Source organism: Prinia subflava, chromosome Z (genome assembly GCF_021018805.1).
Source record: "Prinia subflava isolate CZ2003 ecotype Zambia chromosome Z, Cam_Psub_1.2, whole genome shotgun sequence".
Classification (NCBI taxonomy): domain Eukaryota; kingdom Metazoa; phylum Chordata; class Aves; order Passeriformes; family Cisticolidae; genus Prinia; species Prinia subflava.
Window position 1 is genome coordinate 43666109 of NC_086283.1, and position 21349 is coordinate 43687457.

Genomic DNA, 21349 nt, shown 5'->3' on the forward strand with positions numbered 1-21349 from the left:
TTACCATTGCTACTTTATCTGACATATAATACAAGAAGTAAGTTTATTCTGCCTTAACTGGAATGAAATCTAAACAAGGAAAATCTTCATGCATATCTTACAAGATTACTGGTGTTCAAACAGGAGTTTATATATCTACCTATTGGCCACTTCAAAAATGTATGATGTTAAATAAGAACCATGAGCAATTCACAAGTTTCTGCATTAAAATAGTGATGTTCAAGGGCTATGTAGGTATTTAGCTAGAGTTCTTGCTGCATAAAGGCCTCAGTTAGTCTAAAATATATACTTTCTGAATATTTTCACTATTATTTGGTATTTTCATTTATATATTGGTTATATATATTCTCGTATTTAGAATGTGGAAATATTAAACAGTAAAATTACCTATACAAGTTATCTCACATATTTCTCACAAACAACATCTGGTTATAACTTAGACTTGAAATCAGAAATGGATAAAACCAGAAAGTTACCTTTGAAGAAAGATACCAGGGCAAGTGACAGTTCCCAGGAAGATGCAATAGACCAGTGGGCCAGAAGACGGAAACAGTTCAAAGACAGCAAAAAATGCAGTTCAACTGGAGGGAGCTCCATAAACAGCACAATCACTGAGGGATCAAGTGAGTACTTCAGTATTACACTTGAGATGTTTCCCCTTTGTGTGACACTATGACAGGGTTTTCAGCTAAGGAAATTGATCTCTAGTTCACTATCTGAGTGTCTGTGTTAGTCATTATCGTGAGTAACATGAAACATCCTTTCTCCTTGGTTAAGCAAACAATCTGACAAAAAAAAAATGTTGATTCTACCCTGCATGTTCATGTTAGAACATGTTCAAATAATATACTCAAATAATATTAAGACAAACTCTAGGCACAAACACATGATCATGTGGCAGCAGGTTTGAGGTTATAACAAAAGTCATAATCCTGGTATCACATCAAGCCATGCTGAGCGGGGAGTCTCTCTCCTCACAAAGCTAACCACCTGCTCCAACTTCAATCTAGGTTCGTTGCCTAGATTGTGATTCACTGTAACTCATAACTGTCTCTTTAAGAAATCCATCACCTTGCCACGTGCTAATTCATCAGCTTAAACTTAATGGGAAGGAATTTTTAAGATGAGCTGCTTAGTGAATTTACATTTCATACAGATGGACCCACCAAGCAAGGATTGCACAGTCTAAGGAGAACATATGTGGTACTTCTTACTTGACACTGCCTCACCTCCTGTTTTGCTTTTTTAGTAATATAAGAAATATTCTGTAGAGATAAGAAATTGTACTTCCCCGTGGAAATATTTTGGGCTACAATGATTACTTTTGGTACAGGAATTTTATTTGTAGATATATAACTTCCTCTTTGAAGAAGGGAAAATACAAATCCTTTGAAGACTCCGAACTCTTAAGAATTCAGTGCAGGTACAATATATTATAAACTATAAATATGTTCCATGCCTGTACCAAAGAGGCAAATCCTACATCAACGGAGCCTGAATTCACTGCCTAAACATGGATTTCAGTTGCCAGCTGGGGATACCAAGACGGGCCTGAGATATGTGAACCAGCAGGGAATCCAAGCATTTTTGAAATAGTAATTGAACAGCAAACAGGATACCCTGAGGTACCCAATATGGTACATGCCACCTAAGTTCAGGTGACTGAGGCAATCCATAAAGTTTTAATTCTTGTTAACAAAGGAGCATGCATGACTGACATTTCACATGGAAATAGAGAAGCTCTTTATTGGTAGTAGTTTTCATTGCTTGCCCCTAAAACAGATTCTAGGCCTTCATATTAGGACCAGAAAGTTACCATGTCAAACCAGCTGAGCTCAGAAAAACTACCAGAAGCTATACACACCAGGGTAAACTGTTCCTTGATTTCAACAGTAATGTCTCTTGAATATAAAGCTGAACCATAAATTTTACTAAGTCAGGCATGTGTTGGTTTCATAGAGAAAGCATATATATATTTTTAACAAATCAAGTCAAAAAAGAGCAAGTTGCAAAAGCTAGAATTGCTTTCCTTGAGACAAAGTTTTGGGTAGTACATGGCATAAACCAGGGTGCTCTCCAGAACAGATGACTGGGCAGACAACTGTCACAGATTCTCACATCTAATAGTTTTGGATAGTATGTCACAGGCCTGAGACTTCTGTCCCTTTTGGTTTGGTAGTTTGACTGTTCCCCTGTGTTGGCAGACTTGACACAATTCTGATTAACATATGGAAGCAGCAGCTCCTTACATACTTAATTCCAGCCTCTAGGAAGGATTTAGCTGCACTTGTTTGTGACACCCCAGTTTGACATCTGTTCCAAAAACTCAAGTTGAAAAGAAAATAAACATTTGGCAGAATTCAATAATGTCAGTGTGGCAGTGTGTATAGTTTTGCCTATTTGTCACATTTTAACATACTCTAACTCTACTGCTATTATAAAAATTCAGCATTAAACTGGCAAAACACTGTGCTGTACTGAGTTGTTTGGTGCTAGGTTTTAATTTATGCATTCATGGTAGCAAGGTAAAATGAGCTTTAAACATATCAGCATAGTAATATTTATTTATTTATTTGCTAGTAGCTTCTTATACAGTTAAGCATATCATCTCATACTTTCTGCCTAATAAGAGAAAAACCAATGGATGTGGAGTATTTGTCTAGGTGGACACAATGAGCACATTTTCTAAGTGACAAAAGGACTGCCATCTAGATGTATTCAGGAAGTGACTTCCCGAACAAATAAAACTTTAAATAAAAGTAAATTTTTATCTTCTCTGTTTTTAAACTGGGAATCATTTTGCATCAAACACAGGATAAACAAAGCAAACAGATCCTTCCTCTAGCTGCATTAAATCTAGCTGCATTATACCACGCATTTCATACTGAATGGTACATGATGGTTTTTTTCTTTCAGAAAACTTATATTTTTAGTCCATCTGTTAGCACAGCATCTGATGATATACTTATATATGACTTGCACCATCCAGTCTTAACTTTGAAGTTCCAGCTCCTGGTCTACTTGGGATGTTGTCAGACTATTACACAGCATTTTTGTTTACATTCAACTTGCTGTTTGTATCCTCAGTATAACATATCATACAAATATTCAACAGTCTATGAAGGAACTAGCCAGGAGTTCTATGGTTAAAAACAACAACAACAACAATAAAAAATGAATAAATAAATAAATAAATAAATAAAATTTGAAAAAACACCACCAACAATCTATTATTTTCTCACCTCCTTTTTAAAAACCTTCACATGTCTGGAAGAGCTAAGATTAAGCAAACAGAAATTATAGTCATCAATGCCCCCATCATGGAAGACACTTTTAATCTTCTCTTTTGTCTTCTGACATGCACTGAACTCATACTAAATTTCTAGAAGTTTTGTTTGATTTCCTAATCAAATGGGTCACAGATAGGTTAAGAACTGGCTAAAGCCATATTTATCTTAAAGAGTTGCAGCTCCTGTTTTGACCACTCGCATTAAGGTTTCACTTCTTACTCAAGTCCAACATGCATTAGCCTCCAGTATTTTGATCTTATATTTGGAAATTCCTGCAGTCTTCACCTTTAACAGCAACAAAATTGAGGAAGTGAATACAAACATTACAAACAGTTCATAAAGAAGTTTGTGGCACTTCTTCCATGCTGAGTGACTGAGGTCTCTTATTCTTCATGTATTTTCCCTCCTGACATAACTTTTGCTTGTTTTATCATCATGACAGTAAATTCAGAGGATGCTCGATCAGTAGATCTGGGACTATATTCTGAAAATGAGGACGGAGGTTTTTATACAGAAAACTTTCATTCTGCTTCCTGGGTTTTCAGAGGAGATGATGTCTCTCCAGATAACAGTCCTAGATGTCTCAGCAAAAGGCCTAGACCAGTAGCAAGTAAGTTGGCTAGAGCAACAGGTAATAAATGTCATAAAAAAATTATTTCTTTGGGGCACTCTCAGTACTTCAGGGGAACAACATTTTGAAGAAGATGCTGGTCACTTATGCTAAAGACAGGAAAAGGAGTAACCCAAGAATCTAAAAGATTACTAAAAAAATGAATAGTTCTTATTTAGCTATTGTCTTGCAAAGTGTCATCATTACTTGATAAACTGGCAAAAGTTCATAACTAAATCTCATGAGATAAAGGTAGAGGCAATGTAATTCCATTACTTCTTCAAGCATGGCAAAACCATAGAGATATTTGTGGTCATAAAGTATTATAATGGACATAAAATCTGTTTTACTTCAAACTTTCAGACATGGTTGATCCAGGAAGAAAATACTTATTTGCTATGAGTAGGGTTGTTCTATTCATAGTTTAAATCTGTCAAACAAATATAGTGAACAACTTTTTCTGGGGGATGGGAGGTTTTCCTTCACTTCTCAGATATTGAGTTACTCATAAGTAACACAGTTCAAAGAACTAAGAAAAATTGAAACACACCTGTAGCTTTCCAGGAAAGTTCTTTGTTGGAGCTCATAAATCATTCAGAATATGAGAGGGAACAAATGGCCTCTATAAATCTTCTGACATGAAAAATTACCCTTAACACATCAGAATATTCTGGAAAACCATTTCGGTTGCATCTTCTCCCACAGGAGAGCTCAGAACTTCAGCAAGATAGTTAAAGTCAGTATTGAAGTATCTGTTTTTGACAGATAATATCATTTGGCCTACTAGTAAAGTAACCTTTAAAGCAATTTCTGTCTTCCAAATAGTACACAATTTGGAGACAAAACAGCTGTCATAAATTACTGATGAATGGCCTCCATTAATAAACTACAGTAAGGTAGTCAAATGATCAAAACACTGCAAGAAATCAAATTTACAATTAAATCCTTCTTAAGCATAAGGTTTTCTAAAGAACCAGGCCATTAAAGTCAGAATAATAATACTGTTAGACAGTGAAAGAAATGGAAGAGATGGAAGTAGGCAATTAGACCCTGATCTTCCTTGTTACTGAGGCTGATCCCTTTAAGTGTTAAATTCTGCTGAGTTGAAAGAGATTTCAGGCCCCCTTGGCAGAAGATGCCACTATGGCTGGGGAGGCTTGGTTACAGGGCTGGAGGGCAGTGTGGGAGTGTGGAGTGGAAGAAGAAATAAATGAAGAAACAACTATCCATAAGATAGAGGCCTTCTGAAATATAAAAAGAATGAAACGACAAGAAACAGATTAAAACCCATTTGTAAAATTAGAGTGTATTTTGTATTTGCAGTATAGAGGTCTGACACAGAAAGCATGAGTGTTTTACTCTCACGGAACACCATCAATAGAGTGGAATACCTGAATACTTAGCTCTTCATTACAAAGTCCAGGGACTTAATTTAAACTGCTGTCTGCTGTGCCCTAACATGAATGATATTTGGTCTGTTGCAGTGTAAGGGATGTCACTGTCTGAGGACCAGCACCCCAACTATTTGTAGGATCCGTAACGCTCAGTGCCTACAGAAAGTTTTAAAGGTTTTAAAAACAGACTGCTCCTTATTGAATTGTATATGTAGAGAAAAGAAGCTATCTTTCTTCCTATTTCCAGTTCGAGAAAGAACAGTGAAGATCGCTAAAGGAACTGGCAATTACCCTTGGGGTTTCAGGATCCAGTTCTCAAAGCCTATCCTTGTGACTGAAGTTGACACAAGTAAGTTGTGTTTGTACTGGTTAATTTCTCCTGTGGAGATATATAAAAATTAAACACATAATATTCTATTATATAAACTGATTATATATATAATATATAGCTGCATGATATATTATGATCTACATAAAACATTTGTTTTATATAATTCATAATATAGATGTACACAATAATTTCCATAATTAGTGGGTGCTCATGAACAACAGTCTTAGAGCCCCAGTATCCCTAGGAGTAAATCAGACTCCAGTGCCCTGTCTTCTTCCATGTCAGTTCATACCTTGTGCAAGTGCCTGCATTCAACATCTCTCAAGATGTAAAGTGGAAAATCTTTGTGGGCTGACATCCATGAATGACAGTAGGCCTTTAAAAATTAAAATGAATTAATATTAGAAGTGGTCCTTCTAATATTTACAAAAATCTTAATGGCTAGGCACACTTCTGCTTGGATCCATCAAGCCATCTGTCACTCTCGACAGGTGGGCTGTTAACTGCTTTCAGGAATTATGATGATCATAAGGAACACCAAAAGAAACTCCCAATCCCAAGTGAGTGAGAAAAAAATGGCAGATCATTTTCAGCAAAGATGAAATGTAAGATACTGCCTCTAGAGAAGAATGAGCTAGCTTGCCTTAATAATGGCGTTGGCCCTTTCGCTCAGGAATGAGATCTTGGGAGTCACCACTGAAAGGTCTCTGAAATCATTGGCTCTGTGCATAATGTCAGCTTAGAAATCTGGCTAAAAGCTGACTCAGTCAGTAATAGCAGAGAGAATGAGACACAGGCAGTCTGTCATTTTACTGCTGCCTAAGACCTTGGCTCATCTGAATCTAGAGCACTGCTTGCTCTACTGCTCTGCATCTCAAGAAAGGCAGAGTAGAATTAGTAGAAGTGCAGAACGTAAAGGAGACTGTGATAGATTCTTACTAAAAAAGCCCCCAGATACTATGCAAATTGTCATCCTATACAGAGAAGGCTCTTCTGGCATGTCATCTGAGAATAGCTCTGTCACTATTACCAGCCTTATGTATTAGATTGTCCATCATCCTGACAACACTGGGAAAGCCTGTGAATTCAGCAGCCTGTGAGTTCATAAGTTTTTTACCTAAGTACAAATAAAATAGTATATCATGCATACAATAACTCTGACATCAATTTATCCCTACTAGTTAAAATTAGGTATAGCAATTCACATTTTATATCACTTTTATTTGTATGTTGTTTTCAAGCATAGTTGCTTTAAAATAGTGACAACATTTTTTAAAAAGGGGTTTTTTCAGACAAGCTTGTAGTAAAATTATGTTTTCTCAAAATATAATTCATTTCACTGGGAAGAAATTCTTCCCTGTAAGAGTGGTGAGACACTGGCACAGGGTTTCCCAGAAAGGCTATGGATGCCTCATCCCTTCAAAAGTTCAAGGCAGGGCTAGATTGGGCTTTGAGCAACCTGGTCTAGTGGAAGAGGATTGGAACTAAATGGTCTTTATGGTCCCTTTCAGCTAAAACTATTCTATGATTCTATAATGAACATTTTAATAATATTTACAGACCACTTATGGTCATAAAGTCTGGTATGGCATGCTCAAGGTAACAACCCAAAATGTTCTGACATTTTCAAGTGATTTGTAACACACGAGTGTGGACTGGGGATTTATTGTGCCTGTTTACTAAACTTTTACTAATCTTATACCTACAGTTTTAGGCATTCTCAGAAATACACTGAAGGAACACATTTTCTGCATCATAGAATACAAAATCTTTAAAAGCATACATTAAATGTTAAGGACATGGAATAATATTTTTCAAAACCGTTCTTTCACAGTCCATTAAGAATGCTTATTTATAAATGAGAAGATAAATACTGTATCTGAGAAATTTGTAACTGGGATTTAAATAACTGTGTATTGGTGTATTATGAATACAGCATATTTATCACCTCCCTAGTTTGCTTCCATTCCTGGCTGGCATGTGTCTGAGCACTGTTTTATTAGGAATGTATATGCTTTGCAATGGTTAACAAATAAGCAAAAGGTGATGCATTAAAAATCTTGTTCTACTCTTCCTTCAATGGGACCTTTCTAACTTAGCATGTAATTTCTTCCTAAAGCAAAAAATCCTCAAAATGACATATCCAAATTCTGTTAATCAGCAAAGACAAATAGCAGTACAGAAGATTCTCTTTTGGGGTTAAATTCAAACATTATCAGAATAATAGATTTTATTTCTTTGTCTACTGACTCTACTGAGCATTGCATCAGATCTATCTTTGTACTTCAGGCCAGAACTTTCAAATATTGAAATGTCTATTTGCATCTTAAAGCATTTAAATCCCAATGGCATTTTAAATGAAATTTGTCGACTGCCAGTGATTATCTAGGGCTGCACCAGTACCCAGATCCCGAAGCTTTATTTACAAATGAATAACAGGTTGCTCAGTAAAATTTTTGCCACCTCCAAGCTGACATCATGAAGGCCCTAAAACGTAATCCTTGATTTGTTGAACAGTGTCTTGGTTTGAAAGACAGGTGTCTGCTAAGGAAGGCAGGAGCCTCCCTTGGAATGGAAAATGTAAATCTGCTTCCTCCAAATTACTATAATTTTGAAATTAAGGGCTCAGGCAAAAGTATGAGAATACGAATAAGAGATCTTTACTAGTATGTATAAATAATAAAAAAAATGCCACTACTTAATAGGAAAATTAAAAATAAAATGCAGTAGTACAAAAACACTGACAGAGTCAGAATACAACCTGACACCCTTTTAGTCAGGGCACTGGTAGCAGTCCAGTAAATGGTGGCTCCAGTCCTCCTGGAGTGACAGAAGTGGTTCTGTTGAAGCAATGATCCTAGAGAAACATTCAGTTTTCCTCTGAAGGTCCAGTGGTGGTGTAGATGGGCCCAGTATTCCTCTGGGAATCCAGCCAAAACAGGCTGTCCTGGTGTTCTGAATGTCAGATTATATCCAGGTAGGAATACTGGGCTCCGCTCTTGGGTGGAGCATCTCCCAGTGGGATGGCGTAATTTTATCAGTCATGCAGTGAGACTCAATGGCCCATTAACAGCAGATATCCCCTGGAGGGAGGATTGGTCATGGAAGAGATAAAGAACATTGCCCCACCTTGTTTTAACAGCTGGCCCATTAAGAGAAGGTTCCCCCTGGAGTTATGAGGGATGAGTTGTGGAAAAGAAAAAGAACACTGCCCTACCTGTTTTAACAGATGGTAGTAGAATACATATGGTTACATTTTGCATCGCAAGACAACAGATACTTGTTTTGCTAGAAAACTGTGATCATATAGATATGCTTGATATCTTAGCACTGAATAAATTTTTGGTTTTTGGTTTGCGGTTTTGGGGTTTTGTTTGTTTGGTTGTTTTTTCTTTTTCTTTTTCTTTTTCTTTTTCTTTTTCTTTTTCTTTTTCTTTTTCTTTTTCTTTTTCTTTTTCTTTTTCTTTTTCTTTTTCTTTTTCTTTTTCTTTTTCTTTTTCTTTTTCTTTTTCTTTTTCTTTTTCTTTTTCTTTTTCTTCTTTAAATTCCAGACAGTGCAGCTGAAGAAGCAGGGCTTCAAGTTGGGGATATTCTGATAGCAGTCAATGGAACTGATGTCACCAGCATGCCACATTCAGAAGCTGCCAATCTGGCAAGGAAAGGTAATTCTGAGATCACAGTAAATTAAATTAATGGGTCAGGTGTCCTGGTCAGTGCTCCAAATACATCCAGACAAACGGGGTGATGTTTGCAACAGAAATCTCAATTAATAATTTAATGCATAACTATTTCATACAGTAATATTGCTGAGGTCACTTTTTATCTAGACCTTGTGTTCTCAACACTTTAGAAAATTATTCCCCAAAGAGCATGCAGCAGAACATGTGGTTTTGGCTCTCCTGTTATAAAGGAAGTGACTCAGAAAGCCATGAAACTGACTGCAGAGGCACAAATGGCTTATTTACGCCTTATACTTCCTCAGGGAGAGACTTAACATCTTTGTTCTGTTTCTCTGTCACCGAGATCTGAAGTCTAGTCAGGAGATCAGAGAGTTTATTTCATGAGGCATCCTTTTGCACCAACACAGAAACAGAGTCAGTCAGAGTCAGACATTAGACGTGTATATTCTTCGCAGAATTGTGATGACTAAAACCCAAAGACAGCCACGTTTCCATGCTGAAAATTAATTTACTGCTATTCCCTTATTTATCCAAGATAAAGTTTTGACAAAGGCTCATGGGAAATTCAATAAATTAAAATACTTTTACAAGACAGTGACAAATGTAACTTGACACATACCATGTTCTTTAATTATAGAGGTGTCATTCACAATGTTGTATTTAAGAGAATGTTGAGCGTTTTAGCAGATTAATCTCTGATTGCTGGTATTTTTAACTCTTCAGAGAATACCTTCTGGATTAAATCTTGGCACACCGTCAGCATTCCCAAAGTCAAGTGTACCCCGAAAAGAAACTCAGCAAATATTTTGTGGATGAAAGTATGTCACAGTCACATTTCTCAATCTGCCTTCAGCCATTACCACCTGCTCTTTAGTGTTGATAAAATAAGAATTTCAGGCCTTTAGGGTCAAAATAATAGATATATTGGTACTGTCAGCAAATATTTTGATGTTGCATCTTATTGATGATGAAGACAACGTATTTTTTTCAAATCTTGCAATCTTTCATCTCTTCTGAGTGCTTACTTTCTGCAAATGATAAGTAGATGCTTTAGCACAGGTTAGCTTCCAACATCCAGCCTCCTCAGTGAGGGGCATAGAAAAGGTTAGAATACTCCAAGGCATGTAAAATAAAGAATCCTCAAGAGCATATGTAAGATTCCAGGGACTGAAGGTGCCCCTCAGAACATTCTCAGCAATTTTTGGTTAAATTTCAATTTATGTACACCCATTTGAGCAATAAAATTCAATTACTTCTCCTAACTGATAAAATAGACAAGTACCAAAAATGCTGCTTGCAAACATAGGTCACAAAAAAATTTTAGAGGTATCTTCAGATAGCTGGCTCCATTACTAGTTCCCAACACAAACATAGATTCATTCCTGAATTTGTGTCAAAAGAAGGCCAAATAACACATGATTTAATATGCTTCCTTTGCTGCTCTGCTTCTTGCTGCTTCTAGAAGCTACATTGGGAGGACATGGGCATGGTACAGAATACTGCCTTCCTGCTCCTTACCCTACGTGGGTATCCAGAAGTATTGACACCTTCATTGTTTTTACTTGTGTTTTCTCATGTAATATTTTAGGTCCTGATATCCTGACTATGATAGTGGGATCAGATATCAGCCGTTACCCCAACACCCCTAAACCTACCTGCCGAGGATATCTGCACAAAAGAACACAATCAGCAATCCTGAAGGGCTGGAGAAAGAGGTGGTTTGTACTGAAACATAATGGTTACCTACACTATTACAAACACAAGAAGGTAAGGAAAGTGGCTGGAATCAAACTGTGTCCTGAATTATGAAGTGCAGCAGTTCTGTACTCAAAGTTACATATTATTATCTTGACTTACGGAGTTTACAGCATAACATCAGCGCTACAGGGTTTTGCACAGGGTATAAATGAGGCGTGTTGAGTGGTCTTCTACAGTTCTCTATCCACCTGACATTTCCAGCAGAATTTCTCTGCATCTGTCTTGGTGCACACATGAGCCATCTAGTCAGGAATATGCTGCAGAACTACTGGGTATACAACAAAGGAGTCTGGCCAGTGCTTTATTTCAGCACTAGCTCCTCTGGTGCCAAAACAAAACCAAGTAAAAAATTTCACACTAAAAAGATACAAACATGTAGGAACAATTTTCTGGAGAGCTTTTATCATAACTAGAGCCATCATCAAACTCCTAAAATGTAAAAATGGATATCTAGTTATACTTTTAAACATCTCCCAGTTTTTGATCAATAAAATATCACAAAGGCAGTGTTAGATCAATTGGAGTGAGGATTAGAAGATGGCCCATAATATTACATTCACTAAGATTTAATTACATTTTCACATCTTTCTTTCAGCTAGGAGATTTCTTTTAATTCATTTGTTCCTCAACTATCTTATTTGTTGCACTAAGAAAATAAGTATTTCAATCATGCAAACTATGTGTATTTGCTTTTTCTTAAAAAGAGTAAATATACTTAAAACACTGCAGAAATATTTTATAGCAGTAGCTAACTACTGCTTATTTTCTTGCATTATCCAAGACTAGTGCCCTTCAATTACTGTTAAAATTATTTCGTGCTCTTTTTTTTTTGCTCTCTGTCTCTGGACTCCAAAGAAAACACTGAAATATTGAGGTGCTATTTTAGCTGATGACAACACAAGGATTTTCTCCACTCCCTTTTGCTTACAGAGTACTCTGAAAAGTCATTTAGTAAGAGAGAGAGAAAGATACTTTTAAAAAATACAGTTCTTCACTATTGAGAGATCTAATGTCCAAATGAAATAATAAGGATCTCAAGTGTATTCATTGGCAGTTCTTTCTTTTTGTATGATTTCTCTCAGAATGTAAAAAAGAGGACTGCTCATCCCACTTTTATTTCTTTCATACAAATAATGTTTTTTGTTTAACACAGCTTTTATTTATATGCCAGCTGCATGATTAAATTGGCAAGTTTATGTTCCCGGCCTTGCCTTACTCTGGAGGAAAAACTTTTGTCATTTACTGTATCTAAGAATTTCTTTGAAATTGTTAATTGACAGCAAGAATAATCCAGCAAGAATAAAAAATTCAGGATAAGCCGTCACTATATAGCAAAATAGCCAGGCCAATCAATTTACTCATCTTCATTCTGTTGTTAAGAACATCAACTCACATTGGTGTATTTCCAGTAACTCCAGCAAGGCCATGCCTGATTTCCAGTTGTATAAGAAGACAACTAGGCTTCTTATTTAAGCCTGAAATATAACATATAATATTTTGTAGTGGAGAAAGGATATGGTAATTCATCTCTGCGTTTTCTCATCATTGCAATCTACCAGAAATTATCCATCTTGAATCTTCTCTACCTTAAAAAGATTTCTAGAACTTTTTACATTTGACTCTCCCATGTAATTGCTTCTCTTTCTGACTCATCTGTAGCCAATCACACAGTGGTGAAGAGATAGCTGTTGCAAAACATTCAGTCACTTCACATGCAAGGCTGCTTTCTTTTCCCTCAAACAGATACTGCCAACAGATGTCCTAGACTCTATGATCCATATAAGTAGCTAAAACATATTTTTCACCTCAGTAGTTGTATCTGTATTGCCACCTCAGAGCAGCAGTATTTTTGTGTTAGAACCTTGATTTTGGTAAATTACTGAGATCAGCAGAGATAAATGATTTATAATACTTTTACCTACACTTGGCCACCATGGAGTTCAACTATATATTCTACAGATCTGATCACCTGTTCTCCAGAACACTGGATCTTCTCAAACATGCTATTTCCTCATTTTTCAACATGCCCAGTTTTTCTCTTAAAGGAAATATATCTGGAAATTATGAAGAGACAGATAGGAATTTACATTTAAATTCTCCCTAAGGCAAGTATAAGCACACAAATTTCTTGTGCTTGAACTTAACACATTTTTTCACAGAAAGCTGAATCAGTGTATGACTACATCGATGTAGTCACACACTGATCCTTTCTTTACAGATAGCAATGTTTGCTCTTCTAAAAGTGCCATTTGCTGCTCATCCCAGCAAAGGAGCTGCAAAGTCACCACGAAATGTTTGTGGTGAAGACTTCAGTATAGGACAAATAAGTCTTAATCAGCTTTACATGAGACCAATAAGATAGAAAAAAGCAATTTACCTGACAGCAGCAGAACATCACTTCAACATGTTAAATCTCTGAGCTGTCATCAGGAAGCTGCTTTTAGAACATGACAGCTAACTTAGAAACCTTTAAAATGTTGCAGTTTTCAGGATAAAAAAATACTAATCTTGTGACTTCATTAAAGAAAAGGAATATGGTTTCCAGGACCCATGAACAAAGGGCCATTAAGGGGTTTAAAGACTGTGGAGCATGCATTCATTTTTCTTGGAGATATACATGCTGGAGCGCTACCAGTGTTCGATCTTAATAGGAAAACACAAGGATTAAAAAAGCATTATAGTAAAAACTTGTTTTCCAAAATTTCTCATTACAAATATCCATCATGTAAGGAATTCAACAAATTTATTACTGGCTTTTACAAAACAACTAAAAGTACCAGTGAAAGCCAGAATTTCCTGTTTTCAATTCATCATTGCTTTCTTGCTAAGTAAGACTGGATAAATAAAAAAAATATGTTAAACAACCTCCTCTCTGGTTTTTATCTTGCAGTGTTTCCAGGAATTATTTCCAGCCCCTTGGACATAAGTAGACCCTGGTAAAGAGGATAGCGAGACAGATAACTAATCTAGCACCTGAAAGGAAATTAAGAAATAAATATCATTGTGGTTTTCATCTAGGAGAAACTCTCACGAGGCCTGTCTCCAACAGGAAAGTGCTATCAATGTATCTCCATGGCAGACTTCCTTTCCAGAATTCTGAGATTGATTAATTCTAGTTAAACCAGCTCTATCAGGTTCTTGTATTACTTTTATCATTTATTCCATTTCGCTGTCCAATTCCCTCACCTATGAATGATGTAGAACTTATAGTAGTTAGAAATAAAGATCTAAAGCATATGGATTTGTTTCCAGCATTTTATGTGGACTCCAAGTAGGAAAGTCAAAAGAAAAATTGTAGTAGGAAGGAAGTAGGAGCAGTTATGTTGGAAGGAATTGGAAACTATTGTCCTGAGAGTAGAAAAGAGCGTGCTTTAGAGATTCTTTAGAGAAGTGAGAGACTACACACTAGTCTAGAGCTAGAGAACACTCTTCCTTTGGCAGCATTGAAGGACAGAAATGTGCTTCTTTGTAATCATATGTAAGAATACCACTTTTTAAAAGATAATTATGATTTACATTTCTTAAGTTCACAAGTTTGATGCCTCTAGGATGCCCTTAGGCATAGTGTGAGTGACTAAGACAAAGTATCTCAAAGCTGGGGGTGGGGCAGTGACAGCTAAGACATGCATTTCCTATCATCAAAAACAATTAGACCCCAACCTGGTAAATAGCTATTACATCACCTGAATCATTAGATGTTAGGTCATCCCTGTTTCCATTAGAATAGAAGAGAGTGCTTTTAAATTATTTTCATTTCTGTGGTATATAGAGTCCAATTATTACACTAAGAAAGAAATCCCCCTGCCTATGATGTGCAGAGTCTTCACAGCATTTCTATCTATGACAAATATTCAGTCCTTTGTTCTCTTGAACAATCCTGTGTGTCCATTGCTAAGCCTAATCACTTTATATAAAAGGCTTAGCTAGAAATGGATTTAGCTCTGAGCCGTTGCTCATAGAGATATCACTTCTATTTGTTCTTCATTCTTGTTTGGAAACGTATCACTATCGTCTGGAAGCTGCTACATTATATAGAGCCTGTGTATAATTTGATTCCTTTAAGTTTTCCATGATTCCCATGGCTTCAGAATATATTTTTCAGTTTGTATTTAAGAACCTGATGAATCCAGTGTCTCCAATACATCCTCTGTATTATTTCTATGGAGAAATTTGAAATAATGCTAGCTGATGATATGCATCTTAATTTTGGCCTAAAAGATTGCATACCCTGACCCAGAGAAGGTCATACACAGATACATTATTTCATCTGATTCAATTTGTTCAAAATTTTTACTCAGTTAGTAGTTCTTCCTGTGAGACTTGGTCCTGCAAACTGTTTATTATTTTTTGTGCAATTAATTGCAGCAAATTACTCAACCTCAAGAAAATAACCAACTGGACCAACTGGAATGTGAAGATTATTCATTCCATGAGACTGTTTGATTGTACTTCATCTGACAGTACTTTTTGGTGTAGGATAATTATGTTCTTCAAATCAGAGAAGCTTTTATACCTTTGCCTATATTGTTTTGTTCTTCAGTATGTTTCTACTCTCTCTCTAGCTTATATGTAAATTGTTTAAAGCAAAACAAAATGAAAACCTAAGTAAATTCATCTCTGTTGGCAAAAAATGCCATATGAACTGTTCTGGAGTCTAGAGTTCCCTGTTCACTGACATATGCAAAACCTTTCCTCAATGACAAAGGAAATAGATGTAAGGAAAAAAGACATTTAAAACCTTAGTCACTTTTCTGCACTGATGTGCCCAGTTCAAGGAAGGAGTAAATGTAAACAGGCTTTAGCTGTAATTTCCTTACAGAACCAAAAAAAATGAACCTAAAATACAGTGATTAGAAAAAAGAATAGGGAAAAGAAGATTTTAATGATATATTAAGCTAGCAGCACCAGGCCTGAAGGAGAAGCTGGTCAGAGAAATTCACAAAACAATAGATGGTGAAAATTCCAGGGAGGGTGTGGACACATCAGCTATCATGGAGAAAGCTAGGCAAATGAGAAATATGCAAAAAGAAAAAAACCTTCCATTTCCTGTCTCAATTAAGACATGTCTATTTTAAGAACAGTGAGGCACATCCAGGAAGATATTTTTGAAAGACAGTCAAAAATTTGGTCATGCCACTATTGACCTGAAACCAATCTGAACCAGTGACCTCAGGAGAAATGCCTTATACTTCCTACTGTCAGTCTCCCAAGCTAGCCAGACTTCCATTTCTGCTTTCTAGCACTGCTCACTTTTCACATTGTCTTTTAGAATCCTCCTAGGATTTGTTATTGTTTTCTATAAAGTTGCTTTCATTCTCTCTTCATTCTAGTAGTTGGAGACTCTTTTGTATCTTACTTTCAAGTTGATTTCATTGTTGTTAATATTTTTTTTACTGCTAATAGCATAAAATGTGCATATATTTCCTCAGCTGCTTCTTAATGATACATGAAGAAACTTAATTCATAATGCAAATATAACTGTACTTGAACAAAATTTAAATACCGTGAATCACTCAGGAAATACTATGAATGATATTACTGGAATTCTGGAATTATTTGTACCAAATTAAATAGGGCTGTATGCACTATCTTAATGAGCATCACCTACAACATAGGAAGGAGACAGCTGATTTTCTATTTTTATTTCTTTCTGATTTCAGTTTCTCCTCATTATACCTTGTTTAATACTCTATTTTTTAAAAAAAAATTTTTTTAGAAACATTTAACCTAATACTCAGATCATTTTAAGAAAACCAGTAGTATAGGAATGGTTACTTCAGATATTTCTCCTGTTCACAGAATAGCATTTACCAAAAAAGCACTTGCTTCCTACCTTCTACCTAGAGAACTTAATCCATTATTGAGACTGCCTAGAATTCATGAAGTAGATGATCACAACCTTGAGGAAAACAAAATCTTTCTGTTTGTTTAGCACAAAATGGACTAGTAGTAGCTAAAATCTGAGTTAGCTCATTTAAAATCTGTACAAAACCTATAATCATCTCAAGCAGCATCACATAGGTATATCAGGTTTCATAATGGCAGTATTATCAATTGGTTGTGCTTCAGTCTCAGGCATAAGAAATTACTTTTACATATATATATATATATATATATATATATATTATTTTTTTTTTTTTTTTTTTTTGGCAATATACCTTTTTTGTAGCAAAGGCACATTTGCCAAAGGAATGATCTCTTATTCATGAAAGCCGTCTGAGTGGAAAAACACCCCTTACAAATGTGTGGATGCGCCACATAGACCATGGTTGTAGCAGTGAACAAGGTGGTGCTGGGCTAATGTTTTGACATGATCATTATGGAGGTCTTTTCCAACGTTAACAATTCTATGATTCTCTGGTCTGGATTATTAGAATTAGGGGAGCACAGCTCTCTATCATTTAGTGAAGGGCATTTGGTCTCCCTTTAAGTGCCTCCAATCCATCTCATTCCCTTCCTAGATGTCTTTGAAACACAGTGAACATAAATAATTCTTGGTGTCACAGAACCTCTGTTTACATTCATTCTAGACACCACAAGAAAGTGTTTACAAAACAAGTTTATGGGGATGTGTGGTAATAGTGGTTAGTCATTTCAGTATCCAAAGTGACCATTGCCTTCAGGACCATGGACAGGATCCTACTGAACAATACTTCCTTGGCACAGCACTGGCCATGCTTTGCTCTAGAAATGGGATTTGGACCTGAATACATGTTTTGGTTATGCTGCCTTTACAATGTTATTTTATGTCTGAAGGCATTATAAGTAAAGTAGTCACACAGCACTGACAATTTGCAGGATTGCCTTCATCTTCTTCAGTTTTACATTAAAAAACTTTAGTTCGGCATTAAAAAAAAATTGGAAGACAAGAAAGTGTAAAAATTGAAGAAATTTATTCATGAATGTTTATTTGTACTATTGTCATTATTAGGGACTATTTTGTTCCTACAGAGGAATTATGTATAACAAAGAGGTAGTTACATGTGCCAATGAGAATACAATCAAGTATTTAACTATTTAATTCCCACAAGTGCTTTTTTTTTCATGGAAGTCTCTCTATATTTTTTTTTAGTCTATGAAAAAATTACATGAGGCAATTACATTTCAGCTCCTACTGACAAAATTTAATTAATTCCCAAAAATCAACCAGTTTTATTCTATGAGACTCCACTATCTTTGTATTTTTCAAACTGCACTCAGAGGCCCCAGCATTAACGTTCTTTTTAAATTTTATTCTCACCAATTTTGATACAATTGTTAGAGCTCCTGTATCAGATCTTAAAGGAAAAGAGGCTGAGAATATTTCCTAAAACACAACCAGAGTTCACTGTCCAGATATGCACACCATTGTTTTGAGTTAAGATATGTATTTAGGAGGAGTTGGGCTGGGAAAGTGTGGGGTTAAACTGCTTCACCTCCCCATGTACATGAAGGAGCTTAATGGCTCTTTATTACCAGCTACAGACAAAGACATTGGCTGTGCCCTTCTGTCTCAAAGAGCTTTGACACAATCAGAAACAAGCAAAAGGTTTTGAAGTGCTCTCTCTTTGAAGGTTATCTGAATTGTGTGGGAAGATTTATAAACATAATGATATTTACATCAACTTCGCAAAGGAAGTTGTATTATGCACACTATTTTCATATCTAAGTCTTTTTTTCCCATATCTGTACGCACATATAAGGTGACAGTTCCAGCATAAACCAAATTGCAAACATTGCATTGATATCAGAGAGACCCAGGATCCTAAATTCTTCAGTGCACTTTGAAAATCCTGGCATCAGTCAGCTGCATTCTCAATGTCTGGAATATCTACATATACCTAGAAAGTTTTTTTGCATGCATATACGGCTTCTGATGAACCAGAAACAATTAAAAGAGCAAAAACAGAGATGTGAGTTTAGAGGGTGTTTGATTAGTTTGTCTCTCACAGGTATCAGTTTCATATTAGTTTCTGAACTTTGGACACTCTTCCTTTCTAATTGCAGGATGAAGGGAAGTGCAGACCCCTGGAAGTAACAAAGCTGGAAGGAGCAGAAATTGGTGTTGACACTAGTCTGGGTAAACCATTTGTTTTTAAATGTATACCTCAAGCTGGAAACAGGATTTTCTACTTCTGTGCAACTTCCAACCAAGAAATGAAAAGGTAAGTGATCTTTCATTTTAATGGCATCTGTTTTGTTATTGCAGTGTGGGAGGAAGGAGATTAAATATTTGGAGGATGTGCACATTATCTACCTTGATCCTTAGGGAAAAATTTAAAAACCTATCAGCGACTTAAGGGAAGATAATGTTCCTATTTCTCAACTGCAGAAGCTTCAAAAATTATTTTTCAGTTTCATAACTGAACATTTTTCAGCTTTTTTTTTTCTTTAGATAAAATCTTTAACAGTAATTTTTCATTACCCACCCCCCCCTCGAATTCTTGATTTATCCTGAGAACAACAACTTCATCTGGATTCTCATGCTCTCTCCCACTGTTATATCAAACAGAAGTGTAAATTTTCCTGTGGATGTAAACTTGCTTATCAAGTCTCTCTTCTGCCCAACAAGGACAGTGCTAGTAATAAATACAATCCCATCTTCATCTCCATTCTGTCACGTTTTCATTTTAATATTTTAAAATGCAAATGTGCCAGAAAAGCATGTTGGTTCTGATAAGAGGCAATGTCTTTGGGTTTGACACAGAGTTAGAATTTAAAAATAGTGTTTTGCATTTCCAAAAACAACAGCTGACTAAACAAAGAGACTAAAACCACCTGTAATACGAGCAATAGAGTAATAATTTTCAAAAAGTACTGAAGTCAAGTCTTATTTTCCTCTTTGTTTTATTGTTAATTGTCAGGAAAATAAAGCTGTGAACAAAGTTGATGGTTTGGATTCATACACCCATTTTTTTATATCATCTTACTACTTAACATAACCCACCATTATAATAGCAGAGCATTTTGTATTTCCAAATTTTATATCATTTATAGCATAACAGAATAACTTTGCCAACAAATATCTTGCTTTATTCTGTAGTTTCCAGTTTAAGGGGTTTTTTACATTTCCCGCAAATTCATTGTCTGCATTATGACAAAGACAAGGAGAGTAATCATTTAGCCTGACAAGTTCAACTATTTTTTTAAACTACATATTTTGATATATAGATTCCCTTGTCTGAAACATTGCTTTTATTTATTATGATGTGTTATACAGCAAGCCTTGAGACTTACATTTTTGAGAGTCAGCAATGTTTATTTAGTTTTAATCCACTACTTTTCTGACTTAGAGCCTTGAATATATCATAAAAATTGTGCATCCTTTTCGATGCTGCATATGTCAGAAAGAATTAGAAGAGGCAATGAAGCATATTTCTTCTGATCTACCAATCTATTCTCACTTTTTGTCATAAAATAATCTTATTCTCACTTTTTGTTACATTATAGGTGGCTGGAGGCTATGGATAAAGCAGTGCATCCCATCCATCAGGTAATGCTGTATTTAGGTGAGAAGCACGTGTTCAGCAGATTGTGCAGAAGACTGAGAGAGAGTAGCTGTGTTTGTACATGGTCAGGTGCAGACAACAACATGGAAAATGCAACCTTTTGTTCTACTGGGCTGTGAATCAATCCCAATCTTAGAGCCATATACAGAATTATGACACAGCTTATATGCTTTGCTGCCATATGGAAATTATGGTGGAATTAAGCAAAATGCTCCCTCTCCAGATATCAGTAGCTTTAGGCTGGTTTGGAAACATAGCGTGAAATTAGTGTAGCAGGCAGAAAACAAGGGTAGAGGTGACTCCCACAAGTATGTGTAAGCCTCAGGTAATACTGTTTGGGGTAAAGGAAGAGAAGGGCCATATCTTCCTAAGTATTCCCCACAGTTCTGCCTTGATTGCAGGCAACCCACTTTTCCCCACAGAATACTGGATGGTGATGAAGCATGATTGCTGAGTTCTTATTTTCTGTGTTTTCAGAGATGAAGAAAGTCTTGTTTTTTATTTTCAGAGTTAAAGAAAGTATGTTGATAAAAATTGACTTATCCATCTCCTTACACTGTTATGCTCTCTGCTGGCCCCTGTGGCTGCGAAAAATACAGCTATAATTGATCTTGAGCTGCTACTCAGAGACCTTACTCAGCCTGGCATAATTCAGTATCAATAGTCTCTGGTTGGCCCCTGAACCAGGAACTGAAAAGCTAATTTTAATATTTCCAGACTTGGATCCATAGAGGGTCAAAGATATTTTAGTCTGCGCTTACCTGGCCCCATGAGTCCTACTGTTTTCTGCTATAGACA

General features: G+C 36.0%; 1 protein-coding gene across 1 annotated transcript in view; it reads left to right on the forward strand.

The window, feature by feature from the left end:
• LOC134563685 (uncharacterized) overlaps positions 1 to 21349 on the forward strand; it is a 40439-nt gene that overhangs the window by 13489 nt on the left and 5601 nt on the right. Inside the window, exons 4-10 of the mRNA XM_063421856.1 lie at positions 441 to 623; positions 3733 to 3900; positions 5542 to 5643; positions 9177 to 9287; positions 10894 to 11072; positions 19050 to 19207; positions 20493 to 20535. Of these exons, the coding sequence (XP_063277926.1) occupies positions 441 to 623; positions 3733 to 3900; positions 5542 to 5643; positions 9177 to 9287; positions 10894 to 11072; positions 19050 to 19207; positions 20493 to 20535 (944 nt within the window). The remainder of the gene's footprint in view (positions 1 to 440; positions 624 to 3732; positions 3901 to 5541; positions 5644 to 9176; positions 9288 to 10893; positions 11073 to 19049; positions 19208 to 20492; positions 20536 to 21349) is intronic.